Consider the following 25,879-nt stretch of genomic DNA (forward strand, 5'->3'; position numbering starts at 1 on the left):
CCACTTGTCTATTCAACAGAACCATGTCAAGGACTCGTTCAATGTCATCAACACAGGGCATAGTTAGAGACTTGGCTCCTTCTTGATGCAGGACACTTGTGCAACTAGTTTCGAAACATTTCAATCCGTTTGTAGACAAGTTCTTGAATCTATGCTCTGTTTCTATATTGTGCTAAAAGTCTTTGATGGATTTCAGTCCTTGATACACCTTCAGCTCACAAAAAACAGATCACTGAATGCTTCTCATTTTTTGGAACAAACAGAAAGCAGAAAGTCCATGCTTAATGTAATAGCAACGACCACTTAATTGATTTATCAAATTCAAATCTGCAACTAAGTGATTATAGTTCCCCTCCCCCAACTCACCCCATGGTGAGTAATTATTATTTCCACTCATAAAAAAATATAAAAAGTGCATTGCAAATAACTGGTCATTATGAAGCTGTTCAGTTTCTTTGTCAATAAGCATTTCAAAAGGAGAAAAGTGAGAGATTTATTCCCTCTGTTTATCCCTTCATATTCCTGGAATGAAAGGAGACAACATTGAATATTGAAGACCATTTCTTTTTGAGGGGTACAAGGCAACCTTGCCAGTATTAGTGCCATGATAAAATGCATCCAGCATACTCTGTAAAGTGGTTGGTGAACAAGTCAAGGAAAATGTAGGGTTGTCAAGAAGACTCTTTAGTTGGGTGTATGACAACTTCTCTGTTAATTATGCCTTGATATAACGTGCCAGTACTTTCTGTAAAGGGATGGAAAAACATACAACTATAGAAACCATGCCAAAAATAAGAGCATGAGTGAAAAGTCCCCTCCCCACTCAACCCATTTAGGAAGATAATTCTGAATAAGAATTGTCTGGCATTATGAAGACACATCCAATCCATGGCAGCATGGAAAGCTGACATAAAATGACTACAATGATAATGATAATACACATAAATGTATATACATGTATAAACATCTGTAAGAATAATAAAAGTTGAGTGAAATGTGCCTATGTATGTATGTAAACATTAAACACTGATACCCACATACACATATATACTGCATAGTATATAAATTGTATCTAAAAATTGTGATTAGAAGCAAACACACACACACACTCTCTGTCCCTTCTTATTCTGTAATGGCACTGAATGAAAAAACAGAAATCATTCAGCTTTTATGTTATTCTGGAGCTTCACTCAAGTGCTGTTAACTTGTTAATATTACAAGTAATATATATATTGAGGTTACAGAGCACTGAGAAATTGTGTCTGCCTAACATCAAAATATCAGCTATTCTTCTTACTCACTGAATTCCATGCATAAAATTTTCATTTCAAAAATGAACTGGAAATAATTACCTCTTTTTTTAAATTTAATGATTGATAATTATGTAGCAATGTAAGAGTTGTGTTGCTGGGTAAAACTGTCCAATTTATAGAGTTGGGTGATTACCTTTAAGTACTGTATGCTGTGTTCTGTAGCAGAGGTATGAATGAAGTCGTTGGGAACTAGGCACTGTTTGTTTTGTCTGTGTATGGAATTTGGGTCTTTTTCTTTTTTCAAATAAACAAAGGGCAAAAAAAAAAAAAAATACAGTAATGCATTTAGTCTGGGTCTTTATTTAACTGAATTATACAAAAAATGTATTCAGGCCAAAGAAATGCTATTTTGATAATGCAAGCCAACAAGATCACTGCCATAAACAGCAACCAAATATCCCTTCAAATCATAAATTAGTATCTTCAATACAAAAGGATGCACATTTGAGAATGTATCTCTGAATGTACAAAAAGATGGGATAAAGCAGGAACACCTTCGATTATATGCAGGTTTGCACAATCAGGGCTGACTTGGAGCTGAATGACAACACTATTCAGTTTATCTCATCTTGAAAAATTTTATTAATTCAGTTAATCAAAATATTTTGCAAAGAAGATGAAGGTTAGGGGTAGATAACAGATGAAAAAATAAGCACATTTTTTGATTTGAGATTAATATTAATAAATCTCAACAAAATCCAGCATGATAATTTTGCCAAAGTATATACAATAAAAGACATGTTTACATTTTAAATAAGGAGAGAATAAAAATGTGAGAAGCTTGTTGGATATGAGCCTAGTTCTCTTTGTTGGCACCTCAGTTTTAACATGTTGACCAAATTTTTGTTTCTCAGAAAAATCTTGAATCATATTTTATCCTGGAATAGTCAGTCTGAAAGTAAGGTTAATCCTAGCTCCACGCTCGTGGTACTCCTTTGGAACTCGATGCTGAAAAAGAACAATGAGAATACAAAGTAAGAACAACAATAGATATTTAAAACATAAGTCAGTTTGGTTTAGGATGTTACCCAAACTAGTTGAGTACATCTTGTCGAGTTGAAAAAGTCCTGCATGTTCTATATATATATTTTTTTTAATGGCTTAGTCAGAAAGGAACAGATATTGCTCATGGCTCTTTATGCCGCTGTCACTTTTACGTGCCACCAGCATGGGTGCCATTTGTGTGACACCAGGGTGCGTTTACATGACACCAGCACAGGTGCCAATTTGCATGATACCGGTATCTGCCATGACTGCGATTTTGCTTGGCTTGATGGGTCTTCTCAAACATGACAAAGGTCTTGGTTATTGCATCTGTGAGGCCCAACACTCAAAAGGAACTCAGCCACTTTGCCTCTGTGAGGCCCAATGCTCGAAAGGAGCTCAGCCACAATGTCTCTGTCAGGCCCAATGTTCAAAAGATGTTCTTTACATACCACCAGCATGAGTGCACTTGGCTTTACGGGTCCTCTCAAGCACAGCACATTGCCAAAGTTCTCAGTCACCAGTTATTGCCTCTGTGAGGCTCAAAGTTCGAAGTTCATGCTTCACCATCTCGTTGCATGTCTTCTTGTTAGAGATTGGCACTTCTTTACACAGCTGTTCTCATCCATATGCATCACATGACCATACCAGTCATCTCTCTTGCACACCACATTTGATTCCTCTTATGCCTAACTTTTCTCTCAAGATGCTTACACTCTATCAAAGATGCACACTGACATTGCACATCCAGCGAAGTATACTGGCTTCATTTCTTTTAAACCTACACATGTCCTCGGCTATCATAGCCCATGTTTCACTGCCATGTAGCATAGCTGTTCGCACATAGGCATCAAACAATCTGCCTTTCACTCTGAGAGAGAGGCCCTGAGTAGGAGCTCTCTGAACTTTGCCCAGCCTAATCTTATTCTCACAGATACGCTCTCAGAGCATCCACCTCCACTACTAACAAGGTTACCTAGATAACAGAAGCTATCTACTAACTCTAGCTTGCTCCTCTGGCAGTTGATGGAGTCTATTTTCTGTGCATTTTCAGCATTTATTGTACCTGTGCACCTTCCACATACAAAAGTTAGTTTCTCTGTTAATCTTCCTCTGATGTTGCGCCACCTTTTATGTGTCCAAAGCTTACACTGGTGCATCTTATAAAGTTTCTACCTACACCTTTCTATAGATTGAGCAGGTCCATCTACCTGAAGGGATTTGTGATTTGTCTGCCTTCCTACTTACTATGACTTTGGTTTTTGCTAGGTGTGACTTTCTAAATTGGTGGATTGAAGGAAGTAAGTTATCCTCAAACTGGAGACCTGGTCCAAATGATTCTAACAGGCTGGACATTGCTAAAGGTACCCATGATCCAGGTGATAGAATTTATCATTCAATAACAGTTACAATCAATCTGATATGTTGACACAGTTTCTATTTACACAATTTCACTCACAAAGATAGGTTCATTTAGAGGCGATGGTCAGAAACATTTGCTCAAGATTACTGCTGCCATGGGATCAATCCCGGCCAACTTCTTAACCCATTGGTCATGTCTCTGCTCTTAAGATGTTCTAATATTCATGCTTTTCTCAAATATGTTAGTCATTCAAATGATATAAAATGATTACAACTAGGATGGAAAACAGCTGATAGATTGTACTTACACAAAGCTAACTTCTACTGTTTTGACCAAAGAGTAAATTGCTATAATATCATGGTTAAATGTTTAGAACATTTCAGTGGTTAATTCTTACCTGCCAATCATGTTGTAAAGCTCCTTCCATAGTGAGAAGACAACCATTAGTGACTGGTACATTTACATGTTCCATATAGGTATAATCTCCATTTTCTTCCTAAGAAATACCATAGAAATTTTGTAGAAATTCAGTTATGTCTTGCATATAATAAGTATACATTTTTAATGTAACTGAGTGCCCTGCCTATCACTAATGAGCATTCAACTGTTAAGATGGCAATATTGTCTGCACTTGTTGATTTAATCAAAAATGGAGCTAGAATTATGTATATGTTAAAAAGAAACAACGCAATGACAGTAGGAGTAAGATCTGAACTTATGATGGTAATCACTATGGTTAATCACCTCAACTTACAGCTGCTGTGTCTTACAGGGTGATTTAAAAGTCCCTTTAGCACATATATTTGGGCAATGTTGTGAGCTCAATTCGTGGAATGGGCAGCACATTATGTCCTTGAACAAAGCACTGCATTTCACATTGTTCCAGTCAACTCAGCTAAAATGAATATCTGCTGAGTGCTGGTATAGCTCTTTTTCACTTCAGCAGTTACATGGGAGGGCCGAATGGATGTCTATGTCAATTCAAGGCTACATAGATACCAAAAACAATTAGCAAAAGCATGGTACATACAACCAAGTTGTCCTTGATTTTGAGTGACATCCATAATGTGTATATTTATGTATGTGTGTGTATGAAATAAGAAGTGAAAATTTCAAATATCACTTAAAAGCTGAGGGGACTTCTGAATCATCATCATCATAATTTAATGTCCATTTTTCCATGTTGGCATGGGTTGGATGGCTTGACAGGAACTGAAAGGCTGCACCAGATTCCATAGTCTGTTTTAGCCATAGTTTCTATGGCTGGATGGCCTCCCTAATGCCAACCACTTTAGAGTGTACTGGGTGCTTTTTATATGGCACAAGCACCAGTGCTTTTTGTGTGGCACTAGCACCAGTGCTTGGTGTAGTAATATATTCAAATAACTAATTTCAGAATATATTGTTGTAAGTGATACATTGAAATGACTGATGTAATAAGAGAACTGAAGTACTTACAGGAGGAGGATTTCTCCGAAGTTCAAACATTCTGTCATCACCAAAAGATAGCGATGCTATTGTAGGCTGATCACCAATGGCAGGATTTTTGTCTGTGTGCCAACCAACACTATCATGACCATCTCGATAGAGGTTTGCCAACATAGAGTTGAATAAAATACCCAGAGATTGCTGCAAATGTTCTCGAACAGTTTGTAACATAGGATGCCACTGAAAGAAAATTACATTCTAAAAGGTTAAACAGCTACCATTTATTGTTATCATCATTTAATGTCCATCTTTTATGTTGGAATGGTTTGACAAGATCCATCGAGTTAGAGGACAATGTCATGCTCCAATGTCTGCCTTTCCTAATGCCAAGGCACATCCAGTCATAGATGTATCCAGTACAGTGTGTACTGAGTGACACCAGCAGCAGTGAGGTTGCCATGTAATTCACAAGAATAAAAATGGACATTAAACAATGATATATATTTCAAGAATAACTAACAATTTGCAATGGGGAGAAGTAGGGGCTGCATATGAAGCATATGGGGAGAAGTAAAAATGCTTCCAAATCCTCAAAGTAGAGTTGCAAGCTACATACATACAAGTACACAAGCACACACACACGTGTCTGTGTGTGTGTGTGCGAGTAAGAAATTCACTTTGCAATCATGTTCAATCCCACTACACAGGACCATGGACAAGTGTCTTCTACTGTAGTATCATCATCATCATCGTTTAACGTCCATTTTCCATGTTGGCATGGGTTGGACGGTTTGACTGAGGTCTGGAGAGCCAGTGGCTGCACCAGGCTCCAATCTGATCTAGCAATGTTTCTACAGTAGCATGTCCTTTCTAGCACTAACCACTTCAAGAGTATAGTGGGTGCCTTTTACGTGCCACTGGCACAGGAGCCAGTCATGTGGGCCTGGTATCAATCACGTTTGGATAGTGCTTTTTACGTGCCGCCAGCACAGAGTCCACTCAGGTGGTCCTGGCATCGATCACATTTGAATGGTGCTTTTTATGTGCTACTGGCAGAAGAGCCAGTTAGGGGGTACTGGCATCGGCCACATTTGGATGGTGCTTTTTATGTGCCACCGGCACGGTAGCCAGTCAAGAGACACTGGCTTCAACCACATTCAGATGACGTATTATACATGCCACCAGAACGGGAGCCAGTCAGTGGGCACTGGCCACAGCTATTATTTTGGTTTTACTTAGCAGGTCTTCTCAAGCATATCATATCGCCCAACGCATCAGGGGTACTCTTAAATGGGCTGGACATGCAATACTGGCATCAGCCATGGCTGAGATCTCACTTTAGTTACTGGATCTCATGCAAGACAGTATTGCAGGTCAATTAAACAGCTAATGTAATGCAGAGATAATTGTATATGAGGCAAGGTTATGTCAAAGGATCTTAGTGGACAAATGGATGTGTGGGAATATGTGGATGTGACAAAAAGATCCCTTCAGGACCAAATTTAGCAACCATAAATTCTCATTTAATATCCAGGAAGGGAAATGATACAGCCCTAGCAAGGCCATATAACTGTTGAAAGAAAGTGTTATGAATTACAGCATCAAGTGGGAAATACTGGTTAGATGCTAACCTTATTTCAATTGCAGTGAGAAGTGCAGGCTCTGCTTGGCAGAGGAAAGAATTCCACTAAAGAATTTGCTTTACCCAGACCCCTATTTAAACTGCAAAAGTGAAATTTCTGATCCTGCCCTCATGAGTGTAGTTATGTAATTGGATGCTGATAGATTTAGTGAAGTCTTGCTCATAAGGCAATGGCTTTTGTTTCAATGTAGTCTAGAGTGTTTTTGCAGCACCATTCCAGATATGAGTGTGGATATGTAATTAGATACTGGAGGACTGGATATAAATATTAGAGCTTTTCCAGTCAGTACTTGCAATCATTACATCTGAAGATTTAGCATGAGGTTTGCAACACCCAGCTTATTATGTACAAACACACATACATGTCCACATATGAGTTTATGATTGTTCTTCCTCGTCCACACTCTCCCTTTACACACACAACACTATCCTGCCTGCATTCCACTCTACAGGCATAAGGGGTATAACTCTAATGAACAAAAAAATGTCTTTTTTTTTAAATTCCTGTTTTTTTGACACCCACAAACTGAATGTGACACTTTATACTTTCCAGTGGAAAAAACGTGCCACTATAATTTTTCCTACTTCTTATGAGTGTAAAGAATGGTTTTACTAAACTTCCATAAATAAAATCAATTGGTAAAATCAGCTGAAATGGATCTATAAAACTGTATTGTATAAATATTAATATACACACACTATTGACAAATATACAAAATCCTACTCATGGATTCTTAGATGACTATAATTTTAACACACATACTCTCTATATATTGTTAGATAGAAAGTAGTGCGTAATATGGGGATATTTGGTTGCCTAACAAGTGGAAGGGTGATAACCATTTGTGATGGAATGGAATAGTTCTGTGTTGTGATAAAATAATTATACATGAAATTCAAAGGTCACAATAAAATGAGGACACTTCAGTAATTACCTCCTTCTACAAATTTCTGGCTTGTGCTAAAGTTGGAAATAACTATTTACTATTAGAATATGGAACTTATAAGACATAACCATGTAGTTATGAAGTTTGCTTCACAGTCACATGGCTATAAATTTGATCCCAGAGTGTAGCACATTGGACAAATGTCTTCTACCATAGCTTTACCCATTTTCTTTCCTCCAACAGCCATAAAAGCACTGCAAAATGTCATAGGCACTGCTCTTCCACCTCTTACTAAGTGATTAATAAAGACACATCATTTAAATGTTTCGGATTAAAATGCTGCCAGAATGAACTTGGCCTTTGATCCTTTAAAAGAAGTGTTAGTGGTGTACTGTGACTAAATGCATAGCCATGTGTCAATGTTAGATATCATGATTAGAAGTAAACTCTCAGTGGATAAAAATCACAGTCTGGTCTTTGCTGATATTAGTTATTTAATTAATGTGAATATTAACCTTGGCATTAGGTTGATGAGTTTGTCCTGAGTAAGTGTAGGGTAAATCTCCATACCAAGCTGTCAGACGGGGTTGCAGAAATTTGGAACCATTTGGTAACACATCACTTGCTTGTTTCCATGGAAGATCGTGGAGGAGAGTTCTGAATATCCTATCTGCTTCTTTCTCTTCAATAAAACTGGGGAAGAAACGGATCCTAGAACACAAGAATTAAAATTGCATCAATTGAATTATAAAGTAGTTAAACTACAGGTTTAAAAAGACAAGATATTTTCATCACCAGCTAACTGCTTGAAAATAAGCAGGAGAATAAAATAGTGCTCTCATGTTTTTCTTCACTGATGTTGTCAATGTATAATGACTTAATTCCAAAAAACATGAGAAATTGAAAGATTAGTTTTGTTACGGTTTAGTCAAAGGAAGAAGAGTTGTGCTCTTTTTATAAAGTTTCTGAAAGAAAGCACTTGTCATAAGTTATTCTCAGACCAGAGACCTCTGGTTTAATTGTACTTCTAGCCCTTAGGTTCCTGTAAAGGTACCTAAGGGCCAAGAGTGTAATTAAACAGGACAATGGATTAAGACTCTCACTCCAGATCAGGTATGGTTCCTTCAACAGGCTTCCACTCAGTTTCTGACAACTCAATTTGGTCTGGGTTGTTTTGAGGTTTTCGTTTAATATGCTTACCCAAGGTGTCACACAGTGGGATTAAACTTGAAACCACATAATTGTTATGCCATGTGACCCTACTGTTTGTTTACTTGTATCAAATTAATGAAACTCACCTTGACACACCATTTTCACTGGCACTAATATCATGTATTCCATGTTCTCTGCAAATGTAAAAGACAAATGTAGATTATATTCCTAATCTGGTGAGTCATTGGACACCAATGAAGATTATTTGTTTCTAGGGAGTTCTTTGTTTTCATGGTTTAACCAAGAGACTGGGGGCAGTATCTACATTCACTGTAAGATTTTTGACACTGGTCAAATTGATAAACTAGTTAAGGTGATACAGTCTGAATACCTAAAGGGAAAATGTGGGAATGGAATTCCAGAGCAATGGTGATCTGGGGAAAGTAAAAGAGAAGATTGTGTAAATGAGTTAGTATGGGATATTTGAGTTGAGACACAGTATGAGCGATGAGTAGAAGTAGATAGTTGTGTTGGATTAACATGAATGAAGAAGGTGTACAACTAGTTTAGAAGAGCGAAAGCTGTGGTAATAGAGATAGGACAGCTAGAGAAAAGAAACAGTATAATCTGTGGGATAGAAGTGTGTAAATGAGTGAGTTCTTGCTGACAAGTTAGTGGCTTTTGTTTGAATGTAGTCTAAAATATTTTTGCTACACCATTCCAAATATGCTAGCAGTATTCCTTTGTTCCAGTTATGTTATGTGAGGCTGGCAGGAAAGGTAATCAGACCATGTGAGTTATGTTTGTAGTTGTAAGAAACAGGAACTGTATATAATGGAAAAGTATTTCTTTAAACTAAACTAGCAGGTTGCGTGATCACCTCGAGGCTTCTTTGTTGGCTCAGTCTTTTGCATGGGTTCAAGGGATTTGAAGGATTTATGCTTTAAGTAAATGAGAGATGAATTAGCCCTGGATAAAATGCTAGACCATTGTAGGTAAATTCTGGTAGATATTTACAGTTAATACAGAATAAAATGGTCTCTCCTGTCTGATGATTAACTTGAGATCAGGAAAGGTTTTATGTAGTACCTCAACCTACAAGAAATAGCAGCCAAATCCTCAACTCACACTTTACTATCTTAAAAAAGGAAGGACAATGATTAGATACGTAATTTTGAAATAATGTGAGATGGTCATGACTGAAACACCTTTAAATATAGCTTTGCTGGATCAGGGCTTACATAGGGTTAAACAACAATAGGGAGGCCTATTGATTATCCACTCAGTAATATTGCTTCTATGCCATAATGGAGCTATGGACCATCTTTAGAGATTTATTTTCAGTTGAGTAGAATAAGGCAAATTTAGAAATGGTTCAGATCAATGGTCTGAAGGCCTTAGCAAGGACTGAGCCAACAATCCATAGATTATTATTAGCAAGGAGCACAGATCTGTAATCATTAAGTAAGTGAGGAAACATCTACATAGTTGCTAGACCTCTTGGAAATAGCAGCAACCAAATCTCCCCCCAAACCACATATCCTACATTGGATGATGTAGTCAGGGATACGCCATTAGTGAAAAAATACCAACACCCATGGTTTGAATGTCTCTGATTGTAGGTATGTTCAATCAGAGCTACTCTGAAGCTAAACAACAACAATATCTTTTTGATTATTCAGCAACTACACCATTCCAAAAGTTAAGGAATGGATAATTATTTCATTCATCTTCCAGATTTCATATTAAGCATTTTTCTCAATCCTTTCTCTTCAAAATTTCCACTACCAGAAACTTCTTCCCTACCCATCCTTTCTTTCTGGTTACTAACATGGAACAATTCAAACTGAACATTAATCACACTATGTGGCCTCAGTATCATGATAAAAATAGACCTAAAGTTGCTTTAAGCAGTGTCCATCCTCCATCTCAGATAAACTTAAATATGCTACACCCATCCCAACATCCACTACTATATATCTGTTTTGTTCCAACCATTAGCCTTGTAGTTTATAGGGGAAGATTGTGAGCCATGTGTCTCCTGGTGTAATATCAACCTAAAGACAGCTAGGGAGCTGCTATGCAGTTGTTCAACCTGCTAGAAATAATAGCCAAATTTCCCTCAAATACCCAACTATCTTAAAAAAAAATTAAACCCATTTGGATCATGTGGCCTTGGATATGCAACAAGGGATGATCATGGCTGGAATGTGTTTCATCATCTGTTTACTCAATCAGGCCTGACCTGGATTTAAACATTAACAACAATCCACCGTGTCTCATATAATTAAACACTGCATAGAAGACTGTACAGTATTGTCTTCAACTAGGCAGAAATATGTGCATAGTTGTTCAGCTGACATGAGCTTATCAAAGGCTGGTTGCTCACCCAGTTATAGTGCTATATCACCTGAATCTTCCTGATATCTCTCTCTAATGTCCTAAAAAAAGATGATATGGTCCTGGGTTTCATGCACATAAGAAAAAGACAGGATAGCCACAGCTGGAATGCCTCTGATCATAGCTCAGCTAGGTCACAGCTGATCTGGGGCTAAAAAACAGCATCATCAACAAAAGCAACATGGATGATTGTCCAAAAAATGTTCTCACGTGATAGTTTTTACTGGTGGTTTCTCTCTGAATTTCTGCAATAATAGAAATAAAGGATTGTTCTAAAAAGTAATATATAATCTGATATAAAGTCAATAATATAACATTAACAACACAGACAGCAATTAATACACAAGGGATATTTTGAAATTTTCTTATAAAATTAGAAAATCAATAAACAAAGTTTTAATGCAAATTTTATCTAATTGACTATCTGATGTATAAACCTTATATAGCACTTATTACAACATTTGTCATACTGCTTAACAAATCTTTCACATCACTAATAACATCTTAAATATCAGTTTATCACAACACTAAACCTCATCTCAGATTTATCACAATGCTATTAGTTTATCATACCCTCAAACATACAGGTATTTCCTATATCATTTTTATCACATCACTAATTTAATTTCAAACAATGATTATTCCAACACTGTTGTGATTGAATATACATATACATAGGCGTAGGAGTGGCTGTGTGGTAAGTAGCTTGCTTACCAACCACATGGTTCCGGGTTCAGTCCCACTGAGTGGCACCTTGGGCAAGTGTCTTCTACTATAGCCTTGGGTTGACCAAAGCCTTGTGAGTGGATTTGGTAGAAGGAAACAGAATTCAATGAAGACTCAGTTCTGTAATCCTGCCTGCAGGTTATTGTAACTACTGAAGAAGTGGTTTTTACAGAGTAATTCTAAGTGGTTTCTTGTTGACTCCTTAAGGCTAATAAGAATTAAACTCAATCTTGCAAGCTAACAGACCACTCATTAATTTTTTAATGTTATTTCAGTTTAGTGTGGTGGATGGAAAGTGGTTCTTATTTACAACCAGGTGGACGGGACCATTTCAGAGCTAAGGGGCCACTGACTAAACAGTGCCAATCAAATAAATGAAGCACCAAACTCTTGGCTGGTTACCCTCCACCTTCTCCACGCAACTATCTGTGCTCTCCATCTCATATACAAAAATGTACAAATACATTGTATACTTACATTAGAAGATCCAGTAAATAAAAATTGTGTGTATTCTTCTTGTTTTGAACTGTCTTCTTTGCTATCTTGAGCGTTAAATGATACTGGAGGGCGTTTAGGTTGTGGTAATTTCTTACCAGTGTTATTGTTAGAAGCTGATGACCATCCTCCTTGTATTCGAGCCCGACGTCGTTTGTCAGAACTCATATCTCAAAGAGATCTAAATGAAGTAAAAATGGGAACCTGATGGAAATTATTTTTATATCAATAACCTATCATAGTATTTATTACTTTTATATTTATCATAAAACTTGTTACCTATCATAGCATTTGTTATTTCCACACCTGTTTCTAATATAGGGACAAACCTAACAGTTTAGGGGGAAGAGGATTTGTGAATATCATTGACCGAAGCACTTGACTCTTACAATATTTTACAAACACCAGAGGGATGAAAGGCGAAGTTGACCTCAGGAAGATTTGAACTTAGAACATAGAGAACTGGAATGAATGCTGCTTGGCATTTTTTCTGACATTCTAATGATGCTATCAATCAACAGCCCTTTACACATCATAATATTGTTACTTCTGTCTCTATAAAATTTGTTACTTCTACACCTATCATAATATTTCTTACTTCTATGATTATTATAACACTTGTTATTTCTACACATATCTTAATAGTTTATATACACTCTTCTATAATGCAAGTAGAAAATGTAGCTCCTCAACAAGACAAAAAAGGCCTGCTCTGTTCTGGGCCCCTTCTTTCATATTGCCTTCCTCTCTACTGTAGACCCCACTCAGTCAAGAAGGATTTTAGTCTGGCAAGCTGCATGGTGGCCTTACTAATTTTGGTGCCACGAAAACAGCACCTAGTACATGCAGTAAAGAGGTTGGCATTAGGAAGGGCATCCAGCTGTAGTAGAAACCACACCAAAGCAAACAATCCTTGAACTTATCAGATCCTGTCAAACCATCCAACCCATGCCAGCAAGAAACATGGACATTAAATGATGATGATGATACTTAACATAGTATTGATTGATAACTTTTTCTAGCATGATTTGTGTTCTCTCTAAGTCTACTTCAAGAAAAGATAACCACAATACCATGAGGCACGTAGAGTGACACTGTGATAGAATTAGGTGTTGCTTAGCCACAAGTCAGACCTGATCACCGAAGCTTATAATTAGTTGTTCCATCTTTCACTTCAGGCGTTATGCACCCATAACTAACTTATCTCATGTGTCTTTCTTTACAAGGATATGAAGGAGATTTGGCTGCTATTTGTAGCGAGTCATGTATGAAAAAGATAATAGATAAACTCCTGTGACAACAGGCTTATCTATTGTAATTTTTGCTAGAAATACGAACTATATGTTAGAACGTAGAATAAACCGTTAGGCTGAGGAGGTTTCTTGAAAAAGGGTGAAAAAGTTGACAACTGAGAACAATAAACTAATATATTTATACAAATCAGTATTGGACTCTAATCTTAATTCCAAGCGACAACTGATGATGGAAATAAAATAGTATTTGTTTTTAAATGGATATAATGAATTCACTATAATATATTACACAGACAACGCAAGCTGTTCATATAATAAAAAAAATAATAAAAACAACTGCACCGTGGTAGCATCAATATCTGCATTTCAAGACACATGTATACTGTTACATTAATTTTTGTTTATTTCGCAATAGTATTATATTACCCTCTAAAATATTCATAATTAAATACAAATTTCGTCTGCACCAACGACCAAATCCTTGATAATTTCTGTCATAGCAATGAAATAGTGTATACATTGTAAATATCAGATGTTTGCGAGAATATTTACACAATGAAATCTAAAACAAATGTTTACAATAATTCGGTTAAATCGGTTTTGGACTTTTGAATAACATTCATTATATTGTATTTGTTGATATATCAGAAGCAATGATAAATTTACATCATCAATTCTATTTAACATTTTCAAATATTTACCTAATTTATGTTTTAAACAACGCCAAACACATTTTGGGGAAATAAAGAAAATAAAGAAAAATTGTTTTACAATAGGTAAACTTATTTTCGTACTAATACGTAAACTTGTGATCGAGATAAAAATATATTCATTCCATCTAATATACCTTTAATATAGTTTTAAATTATTGCGAATAAGTTATTTTGAAATATCATGGTATTAAACAAATCAGTTAAAAATGAATAAAGAGAGAGAATGTTGCAGACAAACTTATACGAAACTTAGTTTCCAGAATAAAGTGCAATGGAGGGCAGTAACCAGGAATGTTGATTAAAAGACAAATTAAGTTTAATTAAACACACCAAACATGTCGAGACTTCTTCTGAATTTCCTTATATAAACAAATAACGATTAGCTTCAACTCAGTATGGAAACCAAACCAGTTGTTACATGTGAGTATATTAAATACATTAAAGTGAATCTGCTGTCGTCTTGTTTATTTTCTTCTCGCTCTCGTATTTAGAACAATTGTTAAAATAACTACCAAGTTAGACACAGTTTATTAATCCCATTCTCTTCCATATGTCATTTATTGGGATCAGAATTAAAATTATACATTAACATTTAATGTTAAAGTTGTTTAATGCTCCAGTGTCTCATGAACTCCAGTGTTCACTTAACATAAATTGATGGAAGCAACTCACTGCCGTGCAAAACATGACTATCCTTAATAATACACTACACCAGCGATTTTCAACCTGTTTTGATCCAAAGTCACTGAACAAGGCACCAAAAGTGTTGTGGCATATCATAAACTTCATTATTTAAAAATACGAGCATTAAAATTGTTTTAAAATGGAGCTGGGGCGCTTTCATCGCACTTCGCTGCAAAGAAAATAAAACACCCAAGTTTTCTAAATATTTTGACATTTTCTGGCTCACCTCAAAAAACTTGCGGCACACCTGCCTACCATACACGTTACATGAATGTGTCGTAGCACAGTGGTAGAAAGCATCTGTATTCCACAGAACAAGCAATATTCAAACCTACACAGACCTTATTTCAATATTTTACCGAGCTAAGGCGGTGAGCTGGCAGAATCGTTAGCACGCCGAGTAAAATACTTAGCGGCATTTCGTCCGTCTTTACGTTCTGAGTTCAAACTCCGCCGAAGTCGGCTTTGCCCTTCGTCCTTTGAGGATCGATAAAATAAGTACCAGTTGAGCACTGGGGTCCATCTAATCGACCTATCCCTCCCCCGAAACTGCTGGTCTTGTACCAAGACTTGAAAGCAATATTTCACCGAGATAATTAAGTAACGTTCAAGTGGTTACTTGACCTGTTAAAAATAACAGCCAAATCCCAAACCACATCATACTGCTTAAGTTTTTTTTCCCCCCTTATAAATTGTAACTGTTGTCCAAATATTCATAACATCAGAATTCCTTGTATCTCTCAGTATAGGAATTCTGAAGCTGAGGTAGGTGCTCGTGTTCAGGTGTTCACATGTAGACTTCCTCAGCTCCAGATCATCTCTTATCAAGCAGACCTATGATCAAAGGTCTTCTAGATGTTAGAATTCCAGCATTGTTTTTTAAAGTAGTGAACGATATTATAGATTGTGATTTATATTTAAAAGGGCTGAGTGTGGTATAAAGGAGATTTGGTTATTTCTATCAGGGGAGCGAGTATGTAAAGGCTTCTATGCTGGCTTATTCCACTGTATAGAAGTGTTAGGAGCAAGCTGTTGATTCCAAGATATGCCTAGAAGTTGATTAAGAGAAATATGTGCTCCACATTTTCACCTTTCCTATTACAATCAACAGTATCCTCCTTCTCTCTGTCTCTGTGATGTTACTATAATGGTTCTTCTCTGAAGAAAACTGTGCCATCACCTCTACTCCACTCATCATCACACATTCCCAGTCTTTCCTCTCAAGAACGGCAACCCTCTGGAACTCCACTCTCTCCATATTTCCTTCTGCTGACATCGACCTATAAAAGTTTATGCTGAATATCAACCACACTGATCTCAACAATCAGGCAAGACTGTGTGGTTAGAAAGTTTCCTTTGCAATTACTTGGTTTGGGGATCAGTCCTACCGCATGGCACATTGTTCAGGTGTTTTTTTTATCATAGATCAGTTCAAGCAAAACCTTATGCTTGATATTTAATTGATACTTAGAGAAGTTCACCAAAATAAACATTGCCATTCTTTGGTGACAGACTTTATTCATTACAGTTAACTCAACTATTTGGTGCTTGAATGTGCTTTAACAAATTTATTCAGTCGCAGGTGTTTGAACTAGGTCTTCCTCCCACTAGTCTTGGATCTTAAGAAAGGTGTTGCTTCCCTCCTCTAAGTCATATATAAAAAAAGAACTCTTTCCTCTTTAAATTTAATAGCATAAACCAAATTTGGCTATTTATTGTTTCTGTTATCACCCAGCTTCATTTTTTATATGATTATTACCGTGTATGGATGGATGGGATGTTTTGTTTTTGTTCTTACAGTTTCTCCTATCAATGTCACAACCATGAGCCCCAACTACAACTTATTTTCTGTCAGTAATACCAATAGCTTTGAACTTATGACCATGTCATCATAAGTCCAGAATCTTGACTTCATAACCATTCTCTTTTTTTATTCTTTTATTTCATAGAATACTGAAACATTTCAGAAGCATTGAGCATCGTTATAGGAATATTATATAAGCTTTATATCATTATAGTGTATTGGTTTTCATTCTGTATTTCTTATATTGTTGGGACACAACCAAGATTTGATTACAAAGTCTTTCCTTCCTGTTTCTAGATAATATTTCATACTTATTTTGAAACATGTACACATACTCTCTTTTTCTATCTAAGTGGTTGGCACTTTATCCATTTCTCTCTCTACACACACACACAGAAATGCAAATGTGAATAACAATATTTAATACATGAAGTAAACATCGTTTGTAAAGTCAATGATTCACTCTGTAGTAATTCAGAGTTTGTGTGATGGGACTGTTCAGGTTTTATCAAAACAATTCACAAATATACACACACAAATTCATGTTTGTTTTTATGTGAAGTTATATATAAAAGCAGTCAACCATAAAATTGAAATATACTTTTGGCCTTCGTGCCGGTGGCACATAAAAGCACCCACTACACTCTTGGAGTGATTGGTGTTAGGAAGGGCATCCAGCTGTAGAAACTCTGCCAAATCAGATTGGAGCCTGGCGTAGCCATCTGGTTCGCCAGTCCTCAGTCAAATCGTCCAACCCATGCTAGCATGGAAAGCGGACGTTAAACGATGATGATGATGAATTTTGACTGATTTCAAAGTTTGCAGCTTGCTTACCATCATCAAACAGTGTAGTGATGGTCATCTTTTTTCGTTCCCCCAACTATTTATAGTACTCCTTATTACTAACCTATATATAAATGTTTTGTTCAAATGTAAACTTTGTATTGTTTGATTCTTTGTCTGAAGAATTTCTAATAGGAAATTTCTTACATGTTTATCCAACATGGACAATCTTGTGATTCCTATTAGCAAATGAAATATGTGTTATGGGGAATAATACTAAAAAATTTTCCAACTTCCTGTTTTGTTATATGAATGTAAAATATAGATTTTAAGTAAATATCAATATATTTTACAAACAAGGTTATGGAGATTCTTCCCTATTCTCTGGGTTACAAGCACACATCAACCGAGGACTGCCCAAGGAAGCTACAGAATGGAAAAGGTTAGTCTGTCAATTATTTTCAGTCAAATGTCACCCTTCACCAGCTCTTTTTTTTTATTATTGATGAAGACCGTTCCCATAAAGTTTGGAGGCCTTATGTCTGGAGAGGTAACATAAGCAGAGAGTGTTGCAGAAAGATACAGTTTGGGATGAGGACAATTGGATATTGTGTTTGCTATGGGGTTCATAGAGCGAAACATTGTAGAGATAACAAGGGAAGTGATTGTTATTGTTGATGTTTAATTCCAGGTTATGGTCAAAAGTATTCTGTTTGGGAACACACTGTTTTTTCATCACCTAAACCTTTCAAAGCAATATTTTATCATGGTCATAATCCAATGACTGAAACTAGAAAACAGTTTCTTTTTAAATGTTCTTTTAATAATTTTGAATGTATTTTCAAAAAATTTAAAACACAAATACTGATGTCAACTTTCTTTTTGTTTTAGATCCTATGGGAGATCATCAAAGTTTGTGTGTCTTGATGCCAGTTTTGTTCCCTATGATGACGATATTCTACCAACAGAAAATGATAAATCACTTATTAGCCGACCATTCTTCCACATATATTGGACTGAATGTGTATGTCTTGTTATTTTTATTTTTAAATATTCAGTTTTTACACACATTCAGTTTCATTGAATTGTCTGTCTTTATAATTCATCTGTGCTGTTGATGCTGTTTAGCCCCAGGTCAGTCCTGATCGAGTATGATTCTAGTCATCAACTTCCTGTTTTTTTACTTCTTATGCAGTGTATCAAGGACTATATAATTTAATATGTCCTTCCTTTTTTTAAGAGAGTAGGGGATTATGTTTACTATTTCTAGCAGATTGAGTGACTGGACAAGCCTGGGAGCATGGTAATGGTGGTATTCCTGTTTATCTTTTTATATTGACATAAGTTTTCTTAGAGTTGGTATTGGAAGATAAATATTCTCCTAATGTAGAATCCTGTTGCTTATCATTGAAGGAGATTGAGGGATTCTAAATATATTGGAATTTCTTACATCTTCTGTCTCATTCTTTAATATTTTTTGTAATGTTTAACAGTTATGAATAAAGGACTTTTTAAAGGAATAGGTGGCAAGTATCATAGCTTTGAGTGTTCTGAAAAATATTATGTGAGGTTCATTGATCTTTATTTAATTTTTTTAAAGCTTAATTTATATTGCAGTTTGTAAAGTATAGTGTTATAGGTTTTAGATTTCCAAAGGCTAATCATATGATCACTGCATTTATGATGAGTTGAATTACAAAGAAATATCTGTGTAACTTGAGAAGAAAAATTACTATAAAGTATCATTTTTATCACTGATGTATTTCTGTAAAAGATATATATTTGTATAAACACAGAAATAGAAGACAAAACCTGGAGAAGGAAGATATGAAAACTAAAAGTTTCTGTAATTGGAAATATGTTTAGAGAAATTCTGAATGATGCATGTGACTCTAATGAGAAAGATTTAGATATCTATAGCATAGATGACAACTGGAAATTTCTACAAAACCCTAACTCTTTCAGAGATGTTTAAACTAAACATCAATTACAATCATCTCACTGACCCCAAAGAGCCTGTGTAGGTCGTGGACTCTGTCCCTTTATTTTGATCAACCTTATAACAGAAAAACCAAAAATTGACAATATCCTAGACCTGTTAACATCCCCTGATATTCTCCAAACCATAATAACATTGAAAGAAAGGATTTAAAACAAGTCTTTAAACTGTGTATCATGTCTATGAATTAAATATTATGTATAAAACAGTGTTGTACTGTCATTGCCAGGATGTGGACAACTACAAGCAGTCAGTACGAGAAGATATAACTGAATGGCATACTGCATTGAAGAAGAACAATATACCTGACTGGTTAATAGTTGTTGTTGTCAGTGATGAAAGTAAAGTAAAGGCTAAGCTTTTGCCTCGATCATCAGTTATTGACAGAGTGAAAAGTGATTTCTGTGGGAAGCAGGTTGATAGGTAAGTATTGTCGCTTATCTTTATAATTGCACTTTTATCTGACAATTGCTATGGTTGATGGGAAATGGGATGGAGTTAAGAATTTTGCTTATCAAACATGTGGTTTCAGGTTCAGTCCCACTGTGCTTTTATATATATATATATATATCATCATCATCATCGTTTAACGTCTACTTTCCATGCTAGCATGGGTTGAACGATTTGACTGAGGACTGGCAAACGAGATGGCTATACCCCTGGCAGAGGTCATGGAGTATGGTCTCACTTGGCTTGCCGGGTCTTCTCACGCACTGCATATTTCCAAAGGTCTCGATCACTAGTCATTGCCTCAGCGAAGCCTATATATATATATATATATATATATATATATATATATATATATATGCCACTCTAAATTATAGTAGGCTTCAAGTATTTTCTCCCTAACTTCAGTCTACTACAACAATAGCAGTAAGCATTGTAATTCTTTTATTCTCTAGCTCTGATGAAAAATTTGCTAAAAAATTATAATGGAGTATCCTGTATGTTGAAAACCTATATGATCTTATGTCTCTGAGGAGAGCGGTTTATTTCAAATTGATGTAATGCTTGCATTGATCAATTAAATGAAGCTGCTTGAAACGGCTGTAATGCACTAAGACCTGGACATCCTTGTTACTTATTTGCTTTATATATATAGAGAGAGAGTGAGAGAGATCATCCTTATCACCTTCAACCATCATGTGACATATGCATAAGAGATTGTGTGATATCTATTTTACCCTATACACTCTATCATTATCCATTCTGTACTTCCTTTCATTACTCCCTCGTCTCCAAGCCACTTTTTATTGATATCCACTTCTAATACTATTTCATCCCTTCATCTCCTCTATGACCCTCTCACTCAAATCTCTGCTTCTACCATTTCATTATTACTCTCTTAACCCACCCAACCTAGTTCTGTTATTTTTTGCTCTTTCCTTTCTATTCATCTCTTCAGCCCTGAGTGAATGAATACATCACAGAAGAGTGAGGTCTCTAATTGCAGAGTACAAAGCAACAAGTATTGGTGTTACTATAAAATCTTTCCAGGATACTTTTTCAAGTGCCTTGGGAGAACTTTATAGTGGCACCAGTACCTCACTAGTGCTGGTATCATGATAAAATGCACTCTGTACACTATTAAGTGGTCTGTAATTGGAAGGGCAGCCAGCCATAGAAACCAAGCTAAAAATGAAACATGATTAATATTTGGTCCTCTGACCTGTCTAGAAGGACAGTAACTCTAAATAAATACAGACTCAGACTGTGATAATCCATCCAACTCATGCAATGTAAAAACAAACAAACATATGATGATTATGATTAATATGTACCCACATATGCACATATAATACACCTTATTAGTTTAATAACTGTAAGAATTGTAATATTTATTGTTGCCTGTTTCAAATTGTGGTTTCTTAAATCTGAATTACCATTTCTGTTTGTCTTGCTTCAAGATGCATTGTTTTGACGGAACCTCACAAGGGTGACCAAAGGTGTATGGATTCCTGGAATAACTTCTACCAACGTCTTCGGCAGTTATTGCTACAATCTTTCAACAGGCACCTAAGTAAATATGAAGAAAACATGAGATCTTTGAGGGAAAGACGGAATGAACAGAAATGGAGCTTCTCTGAGTATTTTTTAGTTCAGGTAACTTAAATTCTGTAAGTCTTGATGTTAGGTGTTGCTATTTAGCTTCAAACCAGCCCTGATTGAACATATCTTTGACCTTATTTCTAATGAAATATGTAGCCAAAGCAAAATTTTGAAGAATTTAGTAAAATAACTAATTTTGTCACTTATTGATTTATCGTTTAGAACATAACTTAACAGGTTCTTACATAAAAGTATGATTTAAAGTGTTTTTGTATTAAAGATGGTTTGAGGCAGCTTAGTATCAAGAAAGTTAAGTAACACTTAAGCAATGAGTGTCTAATTCGAGACATTACAATGCTATTGCCCATCAAACAATAGATACTTGTTTCAGTCTTATTAATGGTTCTGTTCTTTTACTATTTGAGATTTGTATTCATGTCTTTTACCGCAGATACATAATATTCAACTTTTGATTTAATTGTGTGTGAAATGAATAATTTTTTTTCGGTTTTGATCTATTTTAAATATATATATGTATATGTATGTGTGTGTATATATATATATATATATATATATATATATATATATATTCTGTCTGTATTATAGTAAAATATTTTAAATATTTCAGGAAGAACTGGCTTTTATGTTTGAAATGCTTGGAGTCTATGATGACAGTCTTCTGCAATATGATGAGTTAGATGCTTTGTTTACACAATTTTTGCTAAATCATGCCGCTGGAGGTAGGTTATCAAAATAAGTACCTATGATGGGTTTTTTAATCAGACAGTTTGCCTTAATTTATTTTATTGATAAGTTTTACTTCTACCTCGTAGTTCAGTGGTTAACAGTAGAACTGTAAAAATTATTTGCATGTGATGAGATAGGATGGCTGTGAAGATAAGGGGCTGAAATATTGATCACATGATTAATAAGTTCAGATCTTACTTCTGTCATTCTCTTTGTCTGTAGGCAAGGTGCCTAACTCTTTATTACTCCAGTTATGGGTAAACAAAAAAAACAAGGTTTACTTACTACTTCACAGCTGCATAGGAAGGACATCATTCCACTCTAAGAGCATCTTAGCTAACAAATAAAGGTGTAAGTATAAAAAGATTGATATAAAATAATTGATGCACAAAGCAAAGTTGCATAAAATGTAGTTGAGTGTTTTCCTTTAGACTTATGTGTTACACAAATGTTATACAATGACAAGTGATCTGACCACTTTGCTTCTTTTTCCAGAAACTGTGGATTGGTTGACTCCATTCATTGAGCCATGTACAAAATGGGCTGGAATATCACTAAGTAAAGCTCTCAACTGGGACAAAAGAGATTTAATCAAAATGAATAAAGCAAGTCTTTTAGAATTCCGCAATTATCTTTTTTCTCGACAATGTGCTTTACTGTCTCTACTGAATCGTCCATGGGAAATAGCAGAGAGAGCTGTTGCCTATCTCCACAATACTGTACAAGAAATGAAAACTTTAGAGGTATAGTTATTACTAATATACTTTCTTTTCACCTGGGCCTAAACAACTGCAATAACATTTGTTTAGGCCCAAATTTGACCTGACCCAGAAGCTCTGTGATTAGCAATATTCCAGCCATGAACATTCTATCTTATCTTTAGACAATCTCTTTAAGACCACATCAGTAATGTTTTTCCTTTATTAAGACAATAGAGTGCGATTTGAAGGATATCTATCTGCTATTTCTAGCAGGATCAATGACTGTATATGTCTCCCCATTCTCCCAGTTGGCAAGAAATAAGTTGGGTCTTTTCTACTGATTGTTTTCTGGAGCTAAAACAACAAAGAATATATCTTACATGAAAACACTTTGCTAAATTTTATAGCTTTCTTGTTTAACATTTCAATTTAAAAGTTTACTGAAAGTAAACATTATTTTCTGATGTAAGACTTATAAGGTTTTATTACAGGGAGGCTACAATCAGTTAAATCAATATGTCATGATTTTATAGGGAATATAGTAAGACAAAATGTTGTAAAATTGTTCTTACAGAGTGTTTTTATGTGTTAGAAATTTGTACTGATGGTGAATACAGCTGAGTCACTTGTTACAAAGTAGTTGTAGTGGACTGTAGTAACCTTCAAAATTTCTAATGTTATCTGATGCCTTAAGGAACTTGCCAACTTGCCACAAAGAAGAGATTGAAGTCGTCTAGCTTATCCTCTGCATCCATCCTCACCAACCAAACAAGATTAATCCAGACTCACTGTTATTTTTATTTTTATTTGTTTTATCTTTTATTGTTGTTGTCATTTCAGATTGAAATGCCAGAAGGTTCCCTTGCATGTTGGGTGTTTCTTAGTTGTCTTGAGGTGCTACATACCAGTGACAAACTCAACAATTCTACTGAAAAACTTAATAGCCATTCCCTGTATACTGCTAGTCTATGGGATTATGCTCGAAAAAAAGTAAGTGTTGGTTTTTTGTTCTGAATGATTTACAATTACATATGTAACATCAGTAGAATAATGTATGTTATATACCAGAATTATCTTCTGGTAGAATTGTTAGCATACCTGGCAAAATGCTTAGTGACATTTTGTCCATCTTTACATTCTGAGTTCAAATCCTACTAAGGTCGACTTTGCCTTTCATCCTTTCAAGGTCTATAAAATAAGTTCCAATTGAGTTAGGGGTGGGTTGATGTAATCAAATTATCCTTTCTCCAAAATTGCTGGCATTGTGCCAAAATTCAAAACCAATATATTAGGATTATCTTAGAGAGTAATATAATAGATATACATTTGCTTATCTAGTAACATATAATAAATAACAACTTACTAATATACTAAGATATTTGCTAATGTGCTTTCTAAAATGGCAATTATAAATATTATATATAGGATACACCTAATAATATAGTGACATATATATCTCTAATATAGTGATATATAAAACATTCATTAATGCAGCGGTATATATGACATATGTTCACACACATATACACATATGACAGGCATCCTGTAGTTTTTGTCTGCCAATTCCATTCACATAGCATTGGTTGACCCGAGGCTATAATGAAAGATGCCACACAATGAGACTGAATTCAAAACACTGTGGTTTCCAAGTAGACTGGGTAATCACACAGCCATGCCTGCACCTGTTATGTGTGTCTCCTGCCCTCTATGTGAATGTTTATGTTGTATCCCTTTATGTTTCATGACATAGCAGTTTGTTTGACAGATTAGATGAAACCTCTGATAAGTGCGAAGCTAAAATAATTATTGGGTTGATATGAAGGCATGGCTGCAGTCCAATGACTGGAACCAGTTTGTGTGTGTGTACGTACACATTGATATTGACATTCCATAGCTTTGCATGTTATCATCTGAGTGACATAGCCATAATGATTATATTCCTTGTTGACATTACAACAGGTCTCTCTGAACAGAATGTGCTAGGTGCAGTTTATCATGATGTCATCACTAGAAAAGATTGGGGTGGATATGAAGAAGTGGGACTCCTTATAACCATAACTCTCTCATTTCACCATTTATGGTGAGGTGAGAGAGTGATGGATGCTGGTATCAGATGGCCAATGGAGAGTATAGGTTAAGTGTATGAGAGACAGGCCAGTTTTATGAGGTCTCTTAAATATATACCTAAAGATGGTAATAAAGCTAGGTTGATAAGAATGAAGGGAGAAGATGTGGTGTGTTGGAGAGAGGGTTAGATAGGTCTCATGGCATCCTTAGTAACACTAGAAGCAACATCTAATGAACTGAGCTGAAGAACTCCACTACTGTCCTTTGTCACATCAGCAGCATACATACATTCATATATCATCATCATAATTGTTTACTGTTTATTTAAGAGGTTCATTTTGCTTCACAATTCCATGTTTCTGGATTTGATCCAGTGCATTGCATTGTTGGAAAGTATCTTCTACTATAGTTGTGGTTTGGCTACTACTTTGCAATTTTGCTCTGTGTGTGTGTGTATGTGTGTGTGTGTGTGTGTGTGTGTGTGCGTGCATGCATGCATAGCCATTTATTATCTAAAACTGAGGTTGGAATAACTAAGAAAAAATTTGGGGATCAAATTGCAGTTTTGGTTGTAATATTAAAAGACTGAATCAAAACAAATAACATACAAAAACATATACATGTAGTATAAAATTTTTAAAATGATGTTCAGTTGGACTGTGTATGTATATTCTGTAAATGTTGAAGTT

At 35.5% G+C, this 25,879-nt stretch overlaps 2 protein-coding genes across 4 annotated transcripts in view; one reads left to right on the forward strand and one right to left on the reverse strand.

Moving 5' to 3' along the window:
- Window positions 1–1,593: 1,593 nt before the first annotated feature.
- LOC106871726 (alpha-ketoglutarate-dependent dioxygenase alkB homolog 3) lies at window positions 1,594–15,376 on the reverse strand. Of its 3 annotated transcripts, none has more exons than XM_052965683.1 (8): window positions 15,267–15,376; window positions 12,373–12,571; window positions 11,380–11,414; window positions 8,916–8,963; window positions 8,133–8,328; window positions 5,119–5,328; window positions 4,058–4,156; window positions 1,594–2,261 (listed from the first exon to the last, which is right to left on the reverse strand). In XM_052965683.1, exons 2-8 carry the CDS (start codon window positions 12,556–12,558, stop codon window positions 2,187–2,189), a joined length of 849 nt encoding a protein of 282 aa, XP_052821643.1. In that variant the 5' UTR covers window positions 12,559–12,571; window positions 15,267–15,376; the 3' UTR covers window positions 1,594–2,186. The 3 variants fall into 3 exon arrangements, with proteins under 3 accessions (XP_052821643.1, XP_014773823.1, XP_014773824.1); XM_014918337.2 differs by lacking the exon at window positions 15,267–15,376 and adding an exon at window positions 14,345–14,432; XM_014918338.2 differs by lacking the exon at window positions 15,267–15,376 and adding an exon at window positions 14,345–14,432 and having other exon boundaries at window positions 12,373–12,594.
- LOC106871725 (trafficking protein particle complex subunit 10) overlaps window positions 14,602–25,879 on the forward strand; it is a 36,827-nt gene continuing 25,549 nt past the window's right edge. The window contains exons 1-8 of the mRNA XM_014918336.2: window positions 14,602–14,776; window positions 17,988–18,069; window positions 18,519–18,651; window positions 19,856–20,049; window positions 21,534–21,729; window positions 22,304–22,415; window positions 22,918–23,165; window positions 23,964–24,113. Coding sequence (XP_014773822.1) covers window positions 14,752–14,776; window positions 17,988–18,069; window positions 18,519–18,651; window positions 19,856–20,049; window positions 21,534–21,729; window positions 22,304–22,415; window positions 22,918–23,165; window positions 23,964–24,113 — 1,140 coding nt within the window. The 5' untranslated portion in view covers window positions 14,602–14,751. The remainder of the gene's footprint in view (window positions 14,777–17,987; window positions 18,070–18,518; window positions 18,652–19,855; window positions 20,050–21,533; window positions 21,730–22,303; window positions 22,416–22,917; window positions 23,166–23,963; window positions 24,114–25,879) is intronic.

Source organism: Octopus bimaculoides, chromosome 2 (assembly GCF_001194135.2).
Source record: "Octopus bimaculoides isolate UCB-OBI-ISO-001 chromosome 2, ASM119413v2, whole genome shotgun sequence".
NCBI lineage: Eukaryota > Metazoa > Mollusca > Cephalopoda > Octopoda > Octopodidae > Octopus > Octopus bimaculoides.

Excerpts from the sequence above, each read along its gene's own strand:
- LOC106871726 (XM_052965683.1), bottom strand. The coding sequence starts at position 12,558 with ATGAGTTCTGACAAACGACGTCGGGCTCGAATACAAGGAGGATGGTCA. Across the intron at positions 11,415-12,372 it reads TATTTACTGGATCTTCTAAT|AAATTCAGAGAGAAACCACC; the intron begins GTAAGTATACAA and ends CTATTATTGCAG. Across the intron at positions 5,329-8,132 it reads CTCATCAACCTAATGCCAAG|TGGCATCCTATGTTACAAAC; the intron begins GTTAATATTCAC and ends ATTTTCTTTCAG.